Raw genomic sequence first — 19,327 nt, 5'->3', positions numbered from 1 at the left:
AGACCAGATTCCATCCTCCTGAAGTAGATGCTGGCCTTTCCACTTCAGATTATTTGCATAACACAGTAGAGCCCAGCTACTTTCAAAACCTGCTAAATCAGAACCTTAGTGTTTTCTGGAGAGAGTTATCTGATATACTCAAAAATCAGTCCATATTTGCTTTTTAATTGTAAGGAACAGTTCATGGGCAGTTGGTAGCTTAAAACTGAACAACACAATAAGTAAAGAATTATCTACAGGAGAGTAAATGAATAGTGCTAGTAGCTTACTCAGATGTCAGACAAATGAAGTTACATTCCATATTTTGATACACCTTTTATCAGAGCTTCTCTTAATACTATTGCCTGTATTCAGAAGTAAATAATTTAACTATAGGCCACCTATCTCGTGCTTTAGTTCATTGGCACAAACACTTCTAAGGTCATTTATCTTACACTGAAAAACAGGCCTTCAGGAACACAAACTTCTGAAGAAATTCAGGTAACTCTGTAAGTCACTCGATGTCCTCCAACACCTACTTCAGATTTTGTATCTAAAAAGCTGTGTATGAAGGGAAGAAGAGAAAGACAGACGCCCATACAAACATCAGCACGGACATCCCCCAAGTCACCCACCGGATGGTGCACAAGAGCATCATTTCCCTGGTGCTGCCACACTGAGTCACTGATGGGTACAAATGTGGTAGGTTTCTAAGAACACAAACTGGTGTGTAAGTGAGCCCGAGCGATTTGTGTTTCTAAGACTGCATGCATCGTCACTGTAGATGTTGGGTTACACTCGCTGTTTATGCATAATTGTAACATTAGCAGTAAGATTAAGAATAGTAGCTAAAATACTATTGTAGTAACGTAACTCTGTATGTTGGACACTGGAAATATACACAATTTATTTTTTAATTATAATCAACACGTGATAAACAGATGCCTACAGAGGAGACTTTGTCAGAATCACTACCTGAAGGACACTTCATGCCACAATACCTTGAATCTACCACACAACAGCCCATTTCAGATCAGACTGATGCGATCCTTGAAAGGCCCTATAAAATACTAATGCCCTTTAACCGTAAGTCTGAATGTACTGATTGGTGTCGCTAGAGAAGCGAAGCTTGTTCTGGTGCCATAACTGCAAGTACGATACTATTTTTAGAACCACTTATCTGTTTTAAAGTGCATGTTTTTGAGATGATTACAACATGCTCTCAAATTTTTCCTGTGAGTTACTGATAAATATTTTGTAATCCCAGCTCTACTCTACTGCTATTTATGTTCTGGAATATTTTTGTTATTACTGTCGTCTTAAACTAAGGTAACAGCATACCAACAGACCTGTGTGGAATCTCTAATAAATCTAAGGACACTCCAAAATCAAGGTGGTGATCATATTAACATCTGTGCAAGAAAGATGTGATAAATACATGAAATGGAACAGAGGACACAAGAAGTTCTAGATGTTACTTTAAGTTTATTTGACACAGGATAACTCTCAGGAAGCAACTACTGCCAGAAAGCAGCCTACCTTTTCCTCAGCCATCCCTTCATGTGATTTTTTTCTTCTCCTTACACTCATTAAATAGTTAACAGGCTACATGTCTGTTTTCAACTTACATAGCAAATAGGCAAAGATTCCAGCAGATGCATACTACTCTTATTTCTGAAAGGAGAAAGCAGTATATACAGAGGATCAAAGAAAAGAGTCCAAAGACACAAGAGGGAGGTGGCTCTAACTGTGGAAAGCATGTCTATCCTTTAAAAGACATGCTCCAATTTTACTTTGATATCTATTCAATATGAAACTACAACATAAGTGTCTAAAACAGCTAAACTGTCTAGGTAACAGTTCCTTTAAAACAAAAAAGGTTACAGCAAGCTTTGTTCCCACTGAGGCACAAACAGGTAAACTCTAGAGACAGCAAATGGCCTAAAATTCTTCTAGGTATTCTGTATAACAAGTACAGAAGCAAGTTGCAATGAAAAACTAGACCTTCTTGAATGGGGAAAAGCAGGAGAACCATTCAACATTTGCCTCCACATAAAAGCATGCACATAAGCATTTATTCTGTAGTAATTAAACACACCAAATTCACAAAGCTTATGGCTACTTGTTCAGTTATGCCTCTGCATCCTCTGCATCATACAACACTAATTCTAACCGTGAAAAAGAAATCGTGAATCAGGCTAGCTGTAATTGTTCACTGCTGTAAACTCAGTTTGTTGAACAGATTATAAACCATTCTTGTTTGATATACTGATATTTACTTGAACATTTAAATTGTGTTTAAAATGACTTTTAATGCTGATTACACACATTATACCTCCTCCCACTTTAAGAGTCCTTAATAGCAGCATCCATCACTCCCTTGCTCTACTCCAAAATCTGTTTAGCCTTTTCCCCCAGGAAGAACAAACTTTTTTTTCCTGACAAAGAAAAACAGCATTGCTAATGGTTATTAATAACCTCTTCCTGACTAAGTTTCAGAGCTTGTGTTCTACCTCTTTCTATACGTCACTTTGATAACATCTGCAAATACCACAGCACACGCAGGCAAGAGCCAGATGGGATGCAGCCCTCTGACTCATTATAGCAACCACTGCATTTCTCTGCCCCATTCAAGTTTCTAGATTACTACCAAATGTAGATACAAATAACATTAATCTTTTTAATGAACAGAATCTAGGTCATTTTTATTTAAGAAACTGCTTTTAAGACACTAATGTAAAAATCCTCTAAAAACCAGAAGCGATATTTGACTCGTAACATACCACACGTTCCCCAGTTTTGCAACTTTTGTAGGTGTGGGTGGTGCAGTTATTAGTGGAGTAGGCTCCGTGCTGGTAGTTACTGAACCGTTATCTTTTGCTGCCAAGGCAATCATTTTCCTTTGCTTCTGAGAAAGCTTGATTCCATGAGAAGCCATTCTGCTGTAAATTGATATTGCAAATAAAGACGTAAGATCAGTGTCCTTTCAGATGACTTGTCTTTAAAATTGCGTATTAAACTGAGAAATTTCTTTCCTAGACCAAAATACTTTATCCAGTATGGTGACAATGGGCAGAGGGTGGACAGGGGGGTTGGTTGGATGGGGAGCAAAAGGAGGATCAGTAAGCATCAAGAGTGACGGAAAGAAAAGCACTATAAAATGACTCCTCATACCAATTCCTATAAAAGAAAATATAGGGTAGGAATAATTCTGAGAGAGATCCTCCACCAGATTAAGACTATTTTTGAGACTTTTCAGACTGACAGAAATTTAGTTCCCTTAAACCAAAAATATTCTTGTATTAAGAAAATGTACACAACAGAATACAGCCATTTTTTCCTATGTGTAGTAATTTGTTTTCTAAGTCATTTGGATTCTTCATTCTCAGATGTTTGGTTCACAGCTTCTGAATCAACCTAAACATCAATCCTTTACTTGGCTCAAAGAAAAACAAAATAAGACCACAACAAATAGTTTCTTCCAATTTACCATAAGCATATATTACTGACTGCGTACTACATTTCTCTCCTGTGATACAAAGAACTTGATCAAAAGGCTCCAGGACTCTTTTCCTAGCTCTCCTTTACAAGAATGTCACACTTTAAAGGTCATGCAAGTCAACTCCAGTTCTCTTCCATACATCACCATGTAATAAATGCCTGTTTTAATTCTCTCACTATGTCTTTCAGGTGCTTCTCAGAGCAAGAACCACCCTTGACTAAGAATTGCCAGTATCAACATATTGATATGTTGAGGTGATGGGGGACAGAATATAACGGAAAGAATGTGAGACGAGATAAAACTTCAGGATCAGTTACAATATAGTCCACAAGTAATTTCCTAAGTGCTATGTACAACAGTTAATTCTTTTTGGTTGAAAATAGTAAAGTTCAGCAGAACAAACCAATTATTTAAGACAGCAACTTCCCAGCACTTCCTTGCTTTCTTGCTTTTCATTTCAAAAGCTAGGACGTTTTCACCGTAGTTGACCAAGCAAGACTACAGTGAAAATAAGGGGATAAATTTTGAATGATAAAAACACAAACAAAAAAACACTATAATGAACCATAATAAGTAAACAAAGTCTTTCAAAAAAGAAAGGACATCTTTTCTCCTACTCGTTTTCAACTCTGAATTGCCAGAACCACTAAGTAAATTCATAATGGCCTAGTCTATCACACTTTTCTTTTATAGATTTTGGTTTTTTACCAACCTTGAATTTGTCTTTGGCATGGTTCCACATTTCTGCATATTTTCTTCAATTTCCATGATAGTTCTTAGATCCATAGCAGGAGGGCTGGCAGGACTAAATGAAAAATAAAAAGTTACCTTACAAGGCACTCATTTTTACTTACATTCCACAGTTCCAACCTTCACTGAAATCCTCTAAATCATACATAAGATTGGTAACCAGATGTATAATTGATGTCTGTTTCCTCAATTATGGCAAACCTCAAATACAATGTTTCTGACAAAACTTTTATAAATATATACATATTTAAGAACATACTATAAAAATACTCTCAAAACTCATTATACTATGAAACAGAAAGATGTGAACTGTGATTACTTTAAAAAAATTAGGAACCTAAATCCAGGATACTTATTTAGTAGCCAACTTCTCATGTTAAGTATTAGAGGAGCATTGTTCACAGCTTCTTCACACAGGCTGAAATATCCTTCTTTGAAGAACTTGTTTAAAAATATTTCACATGGCACAGAACCTTCTTTGCCAGTTAAAGCTCTGTACAAACACCAGCTACACTGTCAAACTTCGGGAATCTTTTTTTTCTTGTAAATTGCCTACTTTTAAACTTCCATCGAAATAAACATGAATCGAATCCAGACATTTCCAAGATGTAAAACTATGAATTAAAACCTATGTATTCGAAGATATTTGTAAATTAACTACATTTAAAGACAGACCCTGAAATCAGACATAAGCAGCACTTTCTCTCTACATAAAACCAACTGCCATGGACTAAGCAGTGAATTAACCAGTAGGAAGTCACACCAAACCCTGTCATCACTGCTCCTTAGCAGTGCTTCAACCAAATATGCTACGCTATTAATCCTTAAAACGCTCAACAGAACAGTGCTGCCTGCCTTTTTTGGATATCGTGTGCTAGCAATACTAGAAAAAGCAAACGAGTGCAAGGGAAACCCATAAAGGTACAGGAATATAACACCAAAGTCCTTTGGCTTTATTTGTTCCCTTTTCGTGTAACTCTCTAAAAAATATCCCAGAAAAATTGTAAGGCAGAAAATGGAGCGGGTACTTCTTCCAACTAGTCTGAACACTAAAGATTCGGTTGGAGGATGTGTCGCCCTCTCTGCACAGACTACGTGACAAGACAAAAGTCGAGACCTAATGGACCCTGCAGGCTGAATCATATACTTCAGAGCTGGGATTTTTAATTTCTACAGCTTTATCACCTGCATTCACAAAGCTCATCAGACACAACCAACAGAGGCTGGGAAAACTCTGGCAAGTTATCACTGTATGATTCCCTAAATCCTTGACCCTCTTCCCTCATCAGCCTGTACTGACAACTGTCAGAGTCAGGACATAAAGCAAGATGGAACTTCAGCCCATTAGAGTACTGCTGCTCTTTCACATGTAGATACTACTACAGATAAAAAATATCATATTCAATTATTTTATTACAGTACCAGTTAAAGCTGAGGTGTTGATTTTCACAGACCATTTAAGTTTAAAGGAATGGCTTAAAAACGCCAAAGCACAATAGTGCTTCCAATGGCTGCAAGCATCATCTGATTCCACAGAATATGGCCACGTATTTTACAAAAGGTTAATGAAGCAGGCCTCTTCAAAATAAGACTGCACAAGTCCAGACTGGTAAGACTTTAAAAAGTTATCAATAGCTTTTCTCAAAGAAAAATTCTCAAAGAATGCATTTTTAATGCACATCAAGTAACTTATGATCATTTTGAGGATCAATGAACTTTGCAGACTGAATAGCATTCGCCAGCACATGAAGAATACTGACTGTAACTTAGGTAGGTACAACAACTATTACTCCACCTGAAACTGGTTGCTACCCAATTGGGAGAGGTTGCAGAGTTGGTTTTGGAACTGGGAATGAACTGTGGAACAGACTGTACCAATGCTGACGATCCCCTGTATGACTTCATCTCCTTGTTAGGTTGAGAAGCTTTCATAGGCTGACTACATGCTTTGTCTTTCATCTAAAAGAGACAAAAAAACGTTGCATAAATATTCTCCAAATATTCTCAAAATTTTTCCCCTCAGAAAAAAAAGTGAACCCCTGCTCAGACTATTATTTGTAATCCCCCCTTATTTTTTGCTTCACACTTCACCCTGAATCATTTAAGTCCAAACATGCATCTTGTTAATGGAAAATTTACTCTGAGATGTTCACTTCTAAAGCTCTAACACTTAATGTAGGCAGAAATACCTCAAAATTATTTTTCTTTGCCAGTTAAGCAAAAGTCTCTCCGTCTTAAGGACGACAGCTTCTCAGAAACACTCCAAAGATGCAAACCCTGCTTTTGATGGATTAGATAAACATAAAAATAAATTGCTAGGAACAAACAGATCCAACCTCAGTCTTCTCTGGATGAAATCCTTTTGTGAAGTCAGGGGACTGCAAGTCTCTGGGGCTACCCACTCCTGCATAACTACCTTCAGAGTCAGAGGTTAGGAGTTCTGGAAGCGATTCTACGGAGTTAGTTTTATCCAGCTTTATGGAGCCTAAGAAATAAGAACAGGAAGTAAAACTATTATATCATGAGAGCAGGACTAAACAATGCTTAAAAAAGCAAAGCAAAAATTATTAGCTACATAGCATGGGTACAAAATAACTAATTTGTTACACTAAAGCGTCCATTAGCTTTGTTTTTTACAAAAGCCATGCTTTTACAGAAAACTTTGCACACAAGCTTAAGATGACAACCATCGCTTTAAACAACTTAGTCTTAGGAATTCACCATTCAAATTCAACTGTGGTGTTTGCTAGAAAACAAATCTTTGCAAGGTTTAATGGTTGAAGTATAAAAATTGCATTGCATGTTAAACTTTATGCTCTGTTTTTATATCTGAAAGGAAACACTTTCCCACTGACCTGTAGAGGCTGGACTCTGAATAATGTCTGATAGATTATATCCCCCAGAACTGTCAGAGCGTTTCCGTGGCTTCTTTTTTGCCTTAGTTTTTGCTCTTTTGAAAAGGGCTTCCCTGTTAAAAACAAAAAATTACAAGATGGATTAAACCATGAAGGAAATCTAGTCTCAGAAGTATCAATGTCAAGTTTTTCAGGCAACAGCCGTGGTTATGCTTTAAGTAGTAATAGTTGCTCCCATCAGCTGTCACTAGCTGTTTCCTCCTCCTCTGGCATTACCCTTGTTTATGCATTGGCATAAATATTTAGTAAATGATTCAGGGGGGAAAAATAGGAGGAAAAGAAAAAACCTCTCACGTAGATCTAGTCTCTGATCTGTTCCACTGCACAAACACTTCTGCTGAGACAGTGGAAGATACAGCAGCTGCATAGGCTGGCACTGCCACCTAGGTCAGATTAAGCTTGCTACACATCACAGCAACTGGCAGAAAGCAAAGTTGTTCCTTATGCCCAGCACAGATACTGACACCAAGTTAGCACTACCACTACAATAGAGTAGGTATGTGGTCATGTAACCACAATGTCACTTGTTCCTACATATCCTACAACATTAAGGATAGCGGAATCAAATAAAAGGACTCTTATTTTAACAAAACTACTAGAAATTCAGAATTAAATGAATCACAGCTACAGTACCTCGATTTCTTCTCTACCTTGGGGAGATAAATATATATGAACCTATTTATTCCTGCATCAATACTGTAACCTTAAAATATTTTTCCTTTTAAAAGAAAATTTCCCTATCCCCTAAAGGCTATCACATAGCCTGTAAAAAAGACTGAAAGGATGAAAAAAGGATGAAAGGCTTTAGGTCTAATAACAAAACAGCCTCTCAGTTCTTTTGATCTACCAGCTCTTATCTAAACTAGTTCACTTTAACACAACTTCACATTACCAAGTCATCACACCTAATTAATTTTTCATAGTTGTGAACACGTCACAGTCAATTTCTCCAGTTTAAAAACTGTACCAAAACAAGTAGCTGTAAGTTTATTTGCTCATCAGAAAAGAAGCATATTAAGTTAGCCTGACAAGACTCTACAAATCCTATTGGTCTCACCTCCCTGTCTTTACAAGTGTAAAAGCAGAATAACAGAAGTCCAGAAAGCTACCAAGAACAAGTTACCTGATCCACAATTGTTTGAATCACATTTTCTAACACTTCTTAAACATAGGCAGTTTGTTTTAATCACTCTTCAGCAGATACTACCAACAGATTAAAAACTCATGCTACAAAACTTGCTATTTCACATGACATTGTTAACATTAAGAAATGCAGATTAACAGTATTTTCCAAATATATAGTACATTAAAAATATGTATTTTTTTCTCCTAACTCAGTGAATTTCATAGTTTTTTCTCATACATACATAGGTGCTGCCACATATGCACAATGCCTAAACATTGTTTTCAATGCTCATTTTCCTACTTTTGCTGGACAGAATAGGACAGATAGAAGGGACCTACAAACATCATCAAGCCCAACTGCATGCCTGTTTCAGGGCTATCCAAAAGTTAAAGCATTATTAATGGGGGCATTATCCAAATGTTCCTTGAACACTGATTGACATGGGGCATTAACCACCTCTTCAGGAAAGCCTGTTCCAGAATTTGAGCACCCCTCACAGTAACAAAAATTCCCTTTCAATCTGTCTAGTCTGAACCTTCCCTGAAGCAGCTTTGTGCTGTTCCCATGCATCCTATCACTGATTCCCAGGGAGCAGAGACTGGCACTTCCCTCTCTCCTCCCCTGCTCAGCAGGCTGCCGAGAGCCACAAGGTCGCCCTTCAGCCTCCTTTTCTCCAGACCGGTCAACCCAAGTGTCCTCAGCCTCTCCTCATAGCACATGCCTTCCATCCCTTTTTACCATCTTTGCTGCTCTCATCTGGATGCTTTCAAGCACCTTAACATCCTTTTTATCCTGTGGAGCCCAGAACTACACATAATATTCCAGGAGAGGCCACACCAGTGCTAAATATAGCAGGAGGATTACCTCTTTTGACAGGGCACATAGCTGGCTCATGTTGAGCCTGCTGCCAACCACCACCCCCAGATCCCGTGCTGCTGAGCTGCTCTCCAGCCACTTGTCTCCCAGTCTGTACCTGTGTTCAGCACTGCTCTGTCAATCAGATAGGGAGGGGGGAAAGTGCTCCACTGCAATTTCACAACATTTTGTAATACTTAAGGGCACTGAGAAGTCTTTGAAATCTCCATTGCTCCTATTTCCTAATATATTTCAATTCTGAACCCAAATGGAGTCAGTCAGGCACCATACAAAGGGGTATAAATACCATATGTACCTCACTTAGTTACAAATGTTGATGTAAAACAGATACTTACTGAGAACTCTGTTCTGTATTAATTTCTTCCTTTAAAAAAACAAAGTTCTCTCCATCTTCAGGTTCAAAAGAACTCAAATCAGGTCCATCTGGATAGGGAGTAATTACCCTCCTGACCATAGCTGGAATCTGTAGTTGGAAAAGCTGTTAAAATCACTGCTCTTTAATTGCTTCCTAGTAAATACTTGATCTCTTGTGGAAGGACCAAAAATGACAGTTATTTAAAACACTTTTATAGATTAAGCAACTGATTATTTAACCAGTTTACAAACTTCAGTTACTTCTCTAAGCAGAATGGAAGAAGAATTCTTTCTTTTAAGTGATAGACTCAGAATGTATATACGTTTCAGCTGCCTCTAACTCCTGACAGAAGACATTTCATGTTTGCATTAACTCTCGTCCTTTACTTCCATACAGTTAAAGAATACAGGATTATAACGCACCTTGGTTTTCCCCTTATGCATGGAAGTTCAACTTTTACATTATTTTTCTCATTGCCCTTAAGATCTAATGAGAACACTGTACTTTTCACTGGTGAAAGTCTTATTTGTTTTCTTCTCCTTTCTTCTAAGGGATGTCCTTTTCCACAAATCTTCCTTAATTTTTCCCCACACAACAATTGTTAATTAAAGAACATTTAATGGATTTATAGGACTGTACTGTTGTAGCAATGGCTAGTAACTAAGGAAATATGAGCTCCATGAGAGTGGTAATAGCAGCAGCCAACCTTCATTTTTTGAGTCATACGTTCCACTTGCAACCTGTCAACTACAGACCCTGCAGGTATGTATTATCCACCTGTTCTCACTTTAAACCTGACCACCTTACACTCAAGTTGTTCAGCTTACCATTTTCCTGTAGTAAACAGAAAGATCCTTTACAACTTCATCACTTAAGACATCCAGAGTCCTTAAAAACAAACAAAAAACAAACATTGCTTTTTCAAGCTTTCAAGATAAGCTTAGCTTGAAAAAGATAAAAATAAAAATTACATTAATGAAAAGCTCAAATGAACGTCCTAAATAAATCTTAGATGCATTATTACACATCCATAGTAGTCACGCAAATGGAAGGAAGTATAAACTAGTTAATGCTCTTGTTATAAGGCAGGATTAAAACCCTAACCTTTCTAGACAGTCTACATTTCCTTAAAGCCACAGCCAACACAGACCTATGTAGTTAATTACAATGAACTGATTATTGCCTTACCTGTTTCTGCATAGATATGTGTCTGACACATATCTAACATCCAAGTCTAAGCAAATTCTTCTGTAAAGTTCAGCCACAATATCCTCTGACATTTATGCCAGAAAGTAATACTATAACAAGTTCTGCAACAAAATTCTATCACGCCTGCATGAATGGCTCTCCTTGCCCAAGGCTATAATTGCTAAGTTTTGTCTCAAGCCTACCAGATCAGAATTCTTGCTACCTATTAATGACTGGGTATGACTTCATATGTATGAAGATGTAAAGAGAAGTTTCTCCCCCTAATTCGGGCTTTTCATGCCAGATTGTAACATAGTTTTTTGTACTCAGAGTACGTACAGATAGATATATAATTAGCTTCTCTCTCCGTTTGGCAAAAATGAGCCTTCCTTTATAGGAACAGCATTCAGTTGCGCTTTAAGAACCTTATAGTTCTTGCAAAAACTGCCTTTTTGGAATATCTGAATTAAACAGCTAGTACACAAACACATAGGCATCTCTCCTCACCTTGCTTCAAGCAAAGCTGCCATATTGAGTCCTATGAACTGCAGGCAGGACAGTTTTAACTGTTCAGCATTATACGTTGCTGAGAACTCCAGCAGCTCAGCAGCATTCTTTAAAGTAACTGCAAAGAGAAAATACAACAAACTAAGTTCATAAAATCCCGAAGGCTGGAAAAGACCTCCAAGACATCTGGTCCAACCGTCCCCCTACCACCAATATCCCCCACTAAACCACTACCTTAAATAGAATCATGGAGAACAAGATAACATGTTACTATATCATGTAGCATTTTTTCGGACTTGTTGCACAGCAAAAACAAGTTAATTAAACATCAAGAAATATTTTTCCTTCCTAGAAAAAACACTAATACTCAAATAGTCATAAACTACAGCAAGCTCCACATAACTTCACAGCAGCTTGAATGCAAGGGCTACTTCACAGAAATATAAAGATCCTACCTACAGATACATTAATTTCAGTATATTGAAATTCAGTGGATCAAGGGGAAAAAGAAAGTTAAAACCAGCAATTTTCATACACACAGCACAAAACTCTTCATTAATCTCCAAATCTTCCTTTAGTTGGGAAAAAGAAAAAAAGCTGGGGGGAAGGTGAAGTCATCAAGAAATGACATGCAAAAATTGTATGCTGCCTTTGCATGTGAAGCTGAGCAACATCTAATGTTTTCTAGAAGAGACAGATCTTAATAGCCATATAGGAACACTACTGTGTCAACTAATCAGAAGACACAGGAGAACTCAATGCAAGGACAGAAATAGAAACACAACACAAATTTTGTCATGTTTTAAAGACAAGGAATCTGAATTTAATGAAGAGAACAGAAATTGGCAGAAATAAAGCTCTGATAAATTTGGTTTTTGTGATTTTTTTTTTAAATAATTAAAGATGGCGAAATGAAGAAAAGGAATAAAGAAAAGGAAGCTTAAAGAAATAATGATTATGCTAATCTAGAACCTTACCCAAACTAAAGAAGCAACAGTCATCACTGTGCAATTAATGGCAGAAGGTAACCAGAGCAAAGAAATATAAGTAATTCCATGCTGAGATAAAGATGAAAAGCCAACATCTAAAAAAGTATTTTAATCTTTGAGCCATTGTAATAGAAGTGTAAGAACTCACGTTTTTCTGCAATGGCTACTTCACACATTTCTTTTAGTCTGGATATAAGTAGCTGGTCTGCTACCACAAGAACGTTACATATGAATTCCACATTTTGAGAATCTGGAAAATAAAGCATCACATAAACAGTGGAGACAAATCATGAGCAACTGTAACACACAGAGCTTCAGCAAGATTTTAGCTGGAGACAAACGTACTGGCTCTGCCAATTCTGATGGGGGTTTTCACAACACAAGGAATAAAATAGAAAAGCATAAAAGGTGATTATTATATATTTTTTTTTTAAAGCTAAAGAAGGGAAAAGGGAAACTGGAGAGTCTGACAAACTGGGAAAAAAGGTACAACACAGCTTGGGGTAAACAGCCTCAAAATATAAAGACACACCAATTTGGATTTTCTACATAAAGCTTCAATGCAAGCATGGAATTTCTATTTTAAAAATAAAAAACATGCAGAAGCTGCAGTTGAGTTAAAAATATGTTACTGGCACCTTTTACTGCAAGAGCTTCATCTGTATACAGGTAATCTATAATTATCTGCAGTATGTCAGAATGGATCGGCATTTCCAGAGCAGAACAACAGGAAGCCTAAAATGCAAAAGGAGAGGAAAAAAAGGTAAAAGAAGTTAACTACTTAGAATAAAATAAATTAAGACAGTAATTATATTTAGCAAATCACTCAGGCTGTTCACATTTTCAACGTTAAACAATTATTTAAGCATTTGGACAAAATCTCTTCAAATTCTTAAAGAATTGATCGAAGCAGTACAATTAAAGTCTGTCCAAACTTCTAAATAACCAGGAAACTGCTCGGTGTTTTTCATCAATTCAAGGGTCTTCTCTAACAATCCTCTTTAATTACATTATTTTAAACACAACTGTTCAAAAGTAGAGAACTGAACTTCTTTCCTTTCAAGGCAGAACATCTAGTGAAATCACAAGTTATCATTTAAGAATAGAATTGTAAGGTTACATTTAGCATTTTCTGTGGGATTAACAGTAAAGAATCCTCATCAAACCCTTCATTTGAAGAACCATTGTAACCATTAAGGCAAAGCTTTCATATGAGCAAACATTAGCCATTAAATCATGTAATTGTCATTGTTCAAGTTTATTCAGTGTCACTGCTTAACAATTTCTATTTATTTCAGTCAGGGCTGAAACAAAGTTTCATACTAAAAGATTTATTTTGCTTAAAAACGCGTTACTGGTACTGACATATCTCCCATCCTAGGTTTAAAAAACTCTTACAGACATTAAGATTTTTATACAACATCTATAGCACTTGATTCACAAAATATTTACTTATGAATACAGTATGATTTAGATTTGCTTATGAAATAATAGACAACTGAATCTACATACAGCTGATACAGCCATCACCAACACAAATCAACACCTCAACACTTTTTTTTTTTTAATCACTCGTCTCCCTATGTTTCAGATATGTTTTCTCATGGATGACTGAGGCAGCACAGTAACTTAAATGATATGTAAAGTTCTGTTACTCAGCAAAAAGAGCTGCCAGTATTTCACCAGGTTCTTAGATTCAAGTATTGCCAAAAAGCTATGGAAAGTTGAGAAAACACTTGAACTTTGCTTCAGCTTTCAGTCTCTGAAAAATGCTCATCCATCTACGTCTTTCCACTCATCCACTAAAAATTATCAAGAGTATTCAGACACTTAAACAGAAGCATCTAGTGAAATCCCCATGTCCAGGAACAGCTGAGACACTGATACACACAACTAGCAAATAGAAACTAAGACACATAGAATACCAACACCTTTTGAAGCAGCATCTGGGGACTTCTGTGGAATAGCCTTCGATATACTCTATTCTATTAACAGGAGAAGTCAAATAGAGATTCTACACACTGACTTTCAGTTTTGCTGTACCTTTCACTCAGTACTTATGAAAAGCTACTCAATAATGCATACTACTTAATTTGTAAGATCTTTCATAGAAAAAATATGATAATACAACCAAAGGCATCAGTGTCTTATATGAACAGGCCAGCATCAACCTATGAACTAGCTCAAAATAAACTGCAAAGTAATAATTTGATCTCCTGTTATATATATTCTTACATTCATTATTCTCATATAATACAAAATCTCAGCAGTACAAATGTAATTTAACCAAACACGTTTTTTTCCTTGCAAATGGGAGCCAAGAACCCAGCCCTTCCCTTTCCCTATTATTTAAGACACATTAGTCTAGAAAAAAACTGAAAAGCTGTCACAAAACATACTACCACACATATTTATTGGCAAGCTTACCTCAATCCATGAGCTGCTTAACATGCTGTGAAAATAATCTGTAAAGAAAGGCATTTCAGTTCAAGATGCAATAAAAGTTCAGTTTTAAAGAAATATGTATTTAATATATATATACACACACATACCAAGTCTTGCACAAAGTACACACTTATGACACGGGAATTCCTTTCCATCTGAAGATTTCAGGGTCACATCACAGAGGTACGAGCTAGAAGACATTTAATAGGATCAGAACTGTGACTGTTCAGGAGACTGTCAATTGTATACTATACAAATACATTCTTACTTGAGCAAGTTAGGACTTCACATAAAATACATTTGAATTTTAATAATTTTAAATAAAATGAACCTAACAGTAAAGACATGATAGTTTTAAGGGAGAAGGGTTTTTTGGGCAAAGAAAAGGTTCACAAAAGGCAGTTATTCCATCTCAGGTTTTTCCTTCAAAACTTTGTCAAGTACTGTTTCAAACAGCTACGACCAAATAATTAATTATGGCTAATTTTAGTTAATCTCAAGTGGTCTATATTAAGTTAGTTATTTCTGTTAAATTAATACCTACTACAAGCTTTGGCAAAGCATTTTAAGAGTAAAGTAATCCAACTTCTTTTTAAAAAGTTACTTTTGCACAACATAGCTTTTATTAACTATATAAGCCAGCTATTCAAGCCAGTCATACCAAGGGAATTAAAGAACAATGAGCCCTTTTATAAGTGTAACGAACTTCTTCTACTGTAAGATATTCCAGAGATTTTTCTCCTTAGAAAAACACATCACACATTTGCTTATTTCCAAATCCATGTAATCTCAGTGTCATAGCAAGCATATTTGCAAGAAGTCAATCTGCTTTTGACTGGGCTACCCACAAAATCTCTCCTGGCATTAGTATTCTATGACAGTTAATCAATGGAACACATTAACATACAGGAGAAAGAAGCCAAAATATACTATATATAACCTATCCCAGATTATCGAAACACAGATCAGGGTATCTACAGAGAACTTCCAAATACCTGTTACCGTGAAGGGGACAAGGGTACACCAGAAGCTAAACACATGGCTAATCAAGCTTGGCATACACTTAACAGGCAATGAGATGACAGAAGAGGAAGATGGCAGAGCTGAGGAAAACTTAATTTTAAAAGTTTACCATTTCTTCTGATTAAACTTCAGTTTGTTCCCATTCTTCCTGTTGATAACATTAATTTTTCCATTTTCTAACCTGACTCCATCCAATCTGCAAATCATTAATATCAGTTATAAGTAATATAATTAGTATACAGTCCAAACTATTAAGAAAAACAGTTTCAAGAATTAATAGCACTTCAGCAGGCTAATATTGTAAATACGAAAAAGAATCAAAACAATTTTTCATAGAAAACTGCAAAGGGCCAGTTGTAAAATATAACTGACATTCTTTCTACACCTTAGCAATCTTATTTATCTTTAATGAACACTATACTTAAGGCCAAAGTCCAATATTGCACAGTCAAAAATCTAAGAGTTAATGTATTCTACTACCAGTCAGTTATCTGAACAAAGACAGTGGTGTGGAAAAGGCGTACATTTCAGCACAGGCTTTTTAACATTCTAATTTATGAAGAAGGCTTGTGAGTTGGAATGGTGAAGATGCAAGAGCGTTGCTGGTGGATTACGTAGCAATATACTTTCAATGAGAAAGTGTTTTACCATTACAATTTTACTTGGAAACTCAGTTTTAGCAGCAGCTTTACATCTTTGCTGATTAATTCTAGTGTTTGTGAAAAATACAGTGAAGACAACTGCCGTAAAACAGCTTATTACCTCCTCCGGAACGGAAAGACAAACGCAGGAAAGAGTAATATAATTCTACAGAGATATTTGATCTCATTTTCATTAGTTTCAACACTAAGAGTGCATCAGTTAAACAGGAATTTGGACAAATAAATAAATAAAATAAAGCAAAGTTATCCGTGGAAAAATAGGTAGACTATGGACCACAGCATAGAAATCCATCAATCCAAAACTCAATCAGATCAGCTGACTCTTACAAAAGAGATAATGTTTTATGAAAGTCATTTTTGAAAGTTGGGTCATTTGCAACAGATGCCAAGTCTTGGCCCTTAGAATTAGGGCCAAGAGTACATTTACATCACGTAAAACCTTACTGGAAAATGTTGCTTTAAGTACAGAATTGCACTAATGAAGTCTAATGCTGACATTATTCAAAAAAAGTCATGTATACTTTGTCTTAGGAAAGAACATCAGAACAAACTGATGTTGCTTCAAAGAGGTGACATAGTGTATGCTGTAAGCTTTTATACTTAAAAACATAAAAAAAGCAAAAAAGGCAGACTCAGCAACCCTAACTAGTCTTCAACTTTAATAACAAGCTAAATCAGCTTAAATAACATACCATGAAGAGCTTGCCAGAATATAAGTGTATTTCCTTTCACCTACCTTCCACTTAAATTGCTGAGTCCAAATTTTTTTGCAGTACTTTGCAGCATTTTTATGAGGTTAGATTCTTCACCAACAATTTTGCCTTTTTTAGACTTGTTCTTCTGTTTTTCATTTAGAATTTGCACTTGATTATTTCTGTAAATTTCAAATGCAGACTTTCTGTTAATATCTTCATCAAAACTCATTTTGTTCAGGTTAGAAATTAAAGTATTTTCATATTCTTCTGACTTTTCTTTATGCAGGATTTTTGGTTTATAACCATGAGTCAAAAGATCACAAGTATCAGTGTAAATGAATTGCAGAAGGTATGCAAACAGATCTGGATGAACTTTTTCTATTACATAAAGATCACATCCAACAGCATCTTCATCTTTACGGTAGACATCTGGAGTGTCTAGCTGATCATCACTGGAAACAAACAGCTTCTTGAAGAAGTCAGAGCGTACAGCCAAGATGTATTTGTGCAGAGGGTAAGTTCTTGTGCCAATCTGAAAAGTCACATCATGGATGCTGTCCATTTCATCTGTTTCATCTAGCAGCTTGCCAAAATCCTCTCCAAAACTTGATAATGACACACTTGGAATTTCATAGAGACTAGAAAAAAATGAATCCCATCAAAGAAAAGCCACTATTTACAATCCCACAAAATTTTACACAGCACGGTTAGCGAAGAGGATGAGGGTGTTCTCATTTGTTTTTTATTATTATATTTTCTTATGTTGCTGGACTACTCCATTTCATGTCCTATTCTTTACTAAAAGAACCAATAATATGCTACTTAGACTATTAAACCACATACGTAAAACCCACCATGTTTCAGAATACCAAAACCAGCATTTCATCTTTATAATTAAGCCCATATACATGTATTATCAGATCTCTCTCAGATCTCTCTCAATTTTCCAACAACAGGACAAATATTTACTGTATTTCACATTAGCTTTTTTCTTATTACTTTGAATTGTAATATCTACTCCTGTATTAGATGTATTAGAAACTATTACAGGAGTGCAAGGAACGTCATTCAGTAGTCTATTCATTTTTCCAAACAAAGATCCACTTTTCACTTTCATTTAGAAGTTGATTACTGAAGGGATGAATTTCTACAGTGCTTAGATCTGAGTGTATTAAGAACTTAAGAACTACATTGCAAATGCTTGCCTTAAACTCTTTATCTAAAATATCAACGCTACCTATCCTAATTACTCAAAGAACTCAGCTTATTCATTTGTATAACACGGCTGATTACTAACAAGTGCTATTCTCTGGCAATATAGATAACCACATATACTGTGACTTCTATATGAGCTGAAAATTAAGCTTTTTTGAAAAGCAGAACAATTTAATTGTTATCACATGCACAAACACACAGAGGAAGAAATACAGTCATTGGTATTTTAAATATACCTTGTTTTAGGATCTGACTGTAAAACAGCGAAGTTGCATCCATTAGGATCTGTAGCAACACTAACCGCTCGGTGGACAAAAGTAAGTTTCTGAAGTCGAATTCTTTCATACATGCTGTTTGTTTCAGATGAAGAAGGTGTTTCACATGAAGCATTCTGAGGGCTCGATACAAGTTCTGCTAAAAAAAGATGTGAAAAAGAACACGAGATGGTCAAACTAATTACAATGTGCAACTGATAAAAGAAGGCAAGATTTATGATTTCAAGTCCACTGATGCAGTCACTGATAAAGTCTGGACTACGCTGAAGATTTCAGCTCACATATCGACATGTTTATTAAAACTTTCAAAACAGTAATACATAGAAAGCTCTCATTCACTGCCAAGCAGTCAGAATGTCAACTAGGCATTCACCCAGTCAACAGATCTGGATTCTAAAGTTTCCTTAAAGATACCAAAGCCACAAAATGAACATTAATAAGCAGAAAGATCAGAGTGCCTACAGATATATACCAGCACCAGGACAAAGAATGCAAAAAGGTGTGTCTGGGAACTACTATATGATGTTGAATAAAGGAAAGTAATAACAGAGCAAAACTAGTATGCAACTCTGCAATGAGCAGCAGAAGAAAGATTTTTGCTGTCAAAAAATAAGTTAATTTCCGCATAAAATTAAAGATGGAATCTAGATATCAAATGAGGCAGAACTATAAAAAAAGATGTAAAGCTCAAATACAGCCCAGGGTGGGAGTAGATCCATTGCTATCTATAGATTTTTAAGACATCTAAATAAATAGAGACCGCAGTTTCAATTAAAATCCTGTCCTGTAGTAGAGGGGTATCTTCTTCACAGAAGTACAATCCAT

The 19,327-nt window shown here is 36.0% G+C and overlaps 1 protein-coding gene across 3 annotated transcripts in view; it reads right to left on the bottom strand.

The window, feature by feature from the left end:
* IBTK (inhibitor of Bruton tyrosine kinase) overlaps nucleotides 1-19,327 on the bottom strand; it is a 54,895-nt gene that overhangs the window by 12,133 nt on the left and 23,435 nt on the right. The window contains exons 11-25 of one of the 3 annotated variants that reach the window (XM_048079804.2): nucleotides 18,464-18,641; nucleotides 17,054-17,650; nucleotides 15,765-15,851; nucleotides 14,740-14,822; nucleotides 14,615-14,652; nucleotides 12,826-12,922; nucleotides 12,336-12,437; nucleotides 11,199-11,316; nucleotides 10,331-10,391; nucleotides 9,484-9,611; nucleotides 7,087-7,199; nucleotides 6,568-6,716; nucleotides 6,027-6,190; nucleotides 4,194-4,286; nucleotides 2,763-2,921 (exon numbers count right to left, since the gene is read on the bottom strand). In XM_048079804.2, the coding sequence (XP_047935761.1) occupies nucleotides 2,763-2,921; nucleotides 4,194-4,286; nucleotides 6,027-6,190; nucleotides 6,568-6,716; nucleotides 7,087-7,199; nucleotides 9,484-9,611; nucleotides 10,331-10,391; nucleotides 11,199-11,316; nucleotides 12,336-12,437; nucleotides 12,826-12,922; nucleotides 14,615-14,652; nucleotides 14,740-14,822; nucleotides 15,765-15,851; nucleotides 17,054-17,650; nucleotides 18,464-18,641 (2,167 nt within the window). The remainder of the gene's footprint in view (nucleotides 1-2,762; nucleotides 2,922-4,193; nucleotides 4,287-6,026; nucleotides 6,191-6,567; nucleotides 6,717-7,086; nucleotides 7,200-9,483; nucleotides 9,612-10,330; nucleotides 10,392-11,198; nucleotides 11,317-12,335; nucleotides 12,438-12,825; nucleotides 12,923-14,614; nucleotides 14,653-14,739; nucleotides 14,823-15,764; nucleotides 15,852-17,053; nucleotides 17,651-18,463; nucleotides 18,642-19,327) is intronic. The other 2 variants (XM_048079807.2, XM_048079806.2) reach the window with 2 other exon arrangements.

This window comes from Anser cygnoides, chromosome 3 (genome assembly GCF_040182565.1).
Source record: "Anser cygnoides isolate HZ-2024a breed goose chromosome 3, Taihu_goose_T2T_genome, whole genome shotgun sequence".
NCBI classification, from domain to species: domain Eukaryota; kingdom Metazoa; phylum Chordata; class Aves; order Anseriformes; family Anatidae; genus Anser; species Anser cygnoides.
The sequence above is the reverse complement of the archived record's forward strand: the minus strand, read 5'-3'. Positions and strand labels throughout refer to the sequence as shown.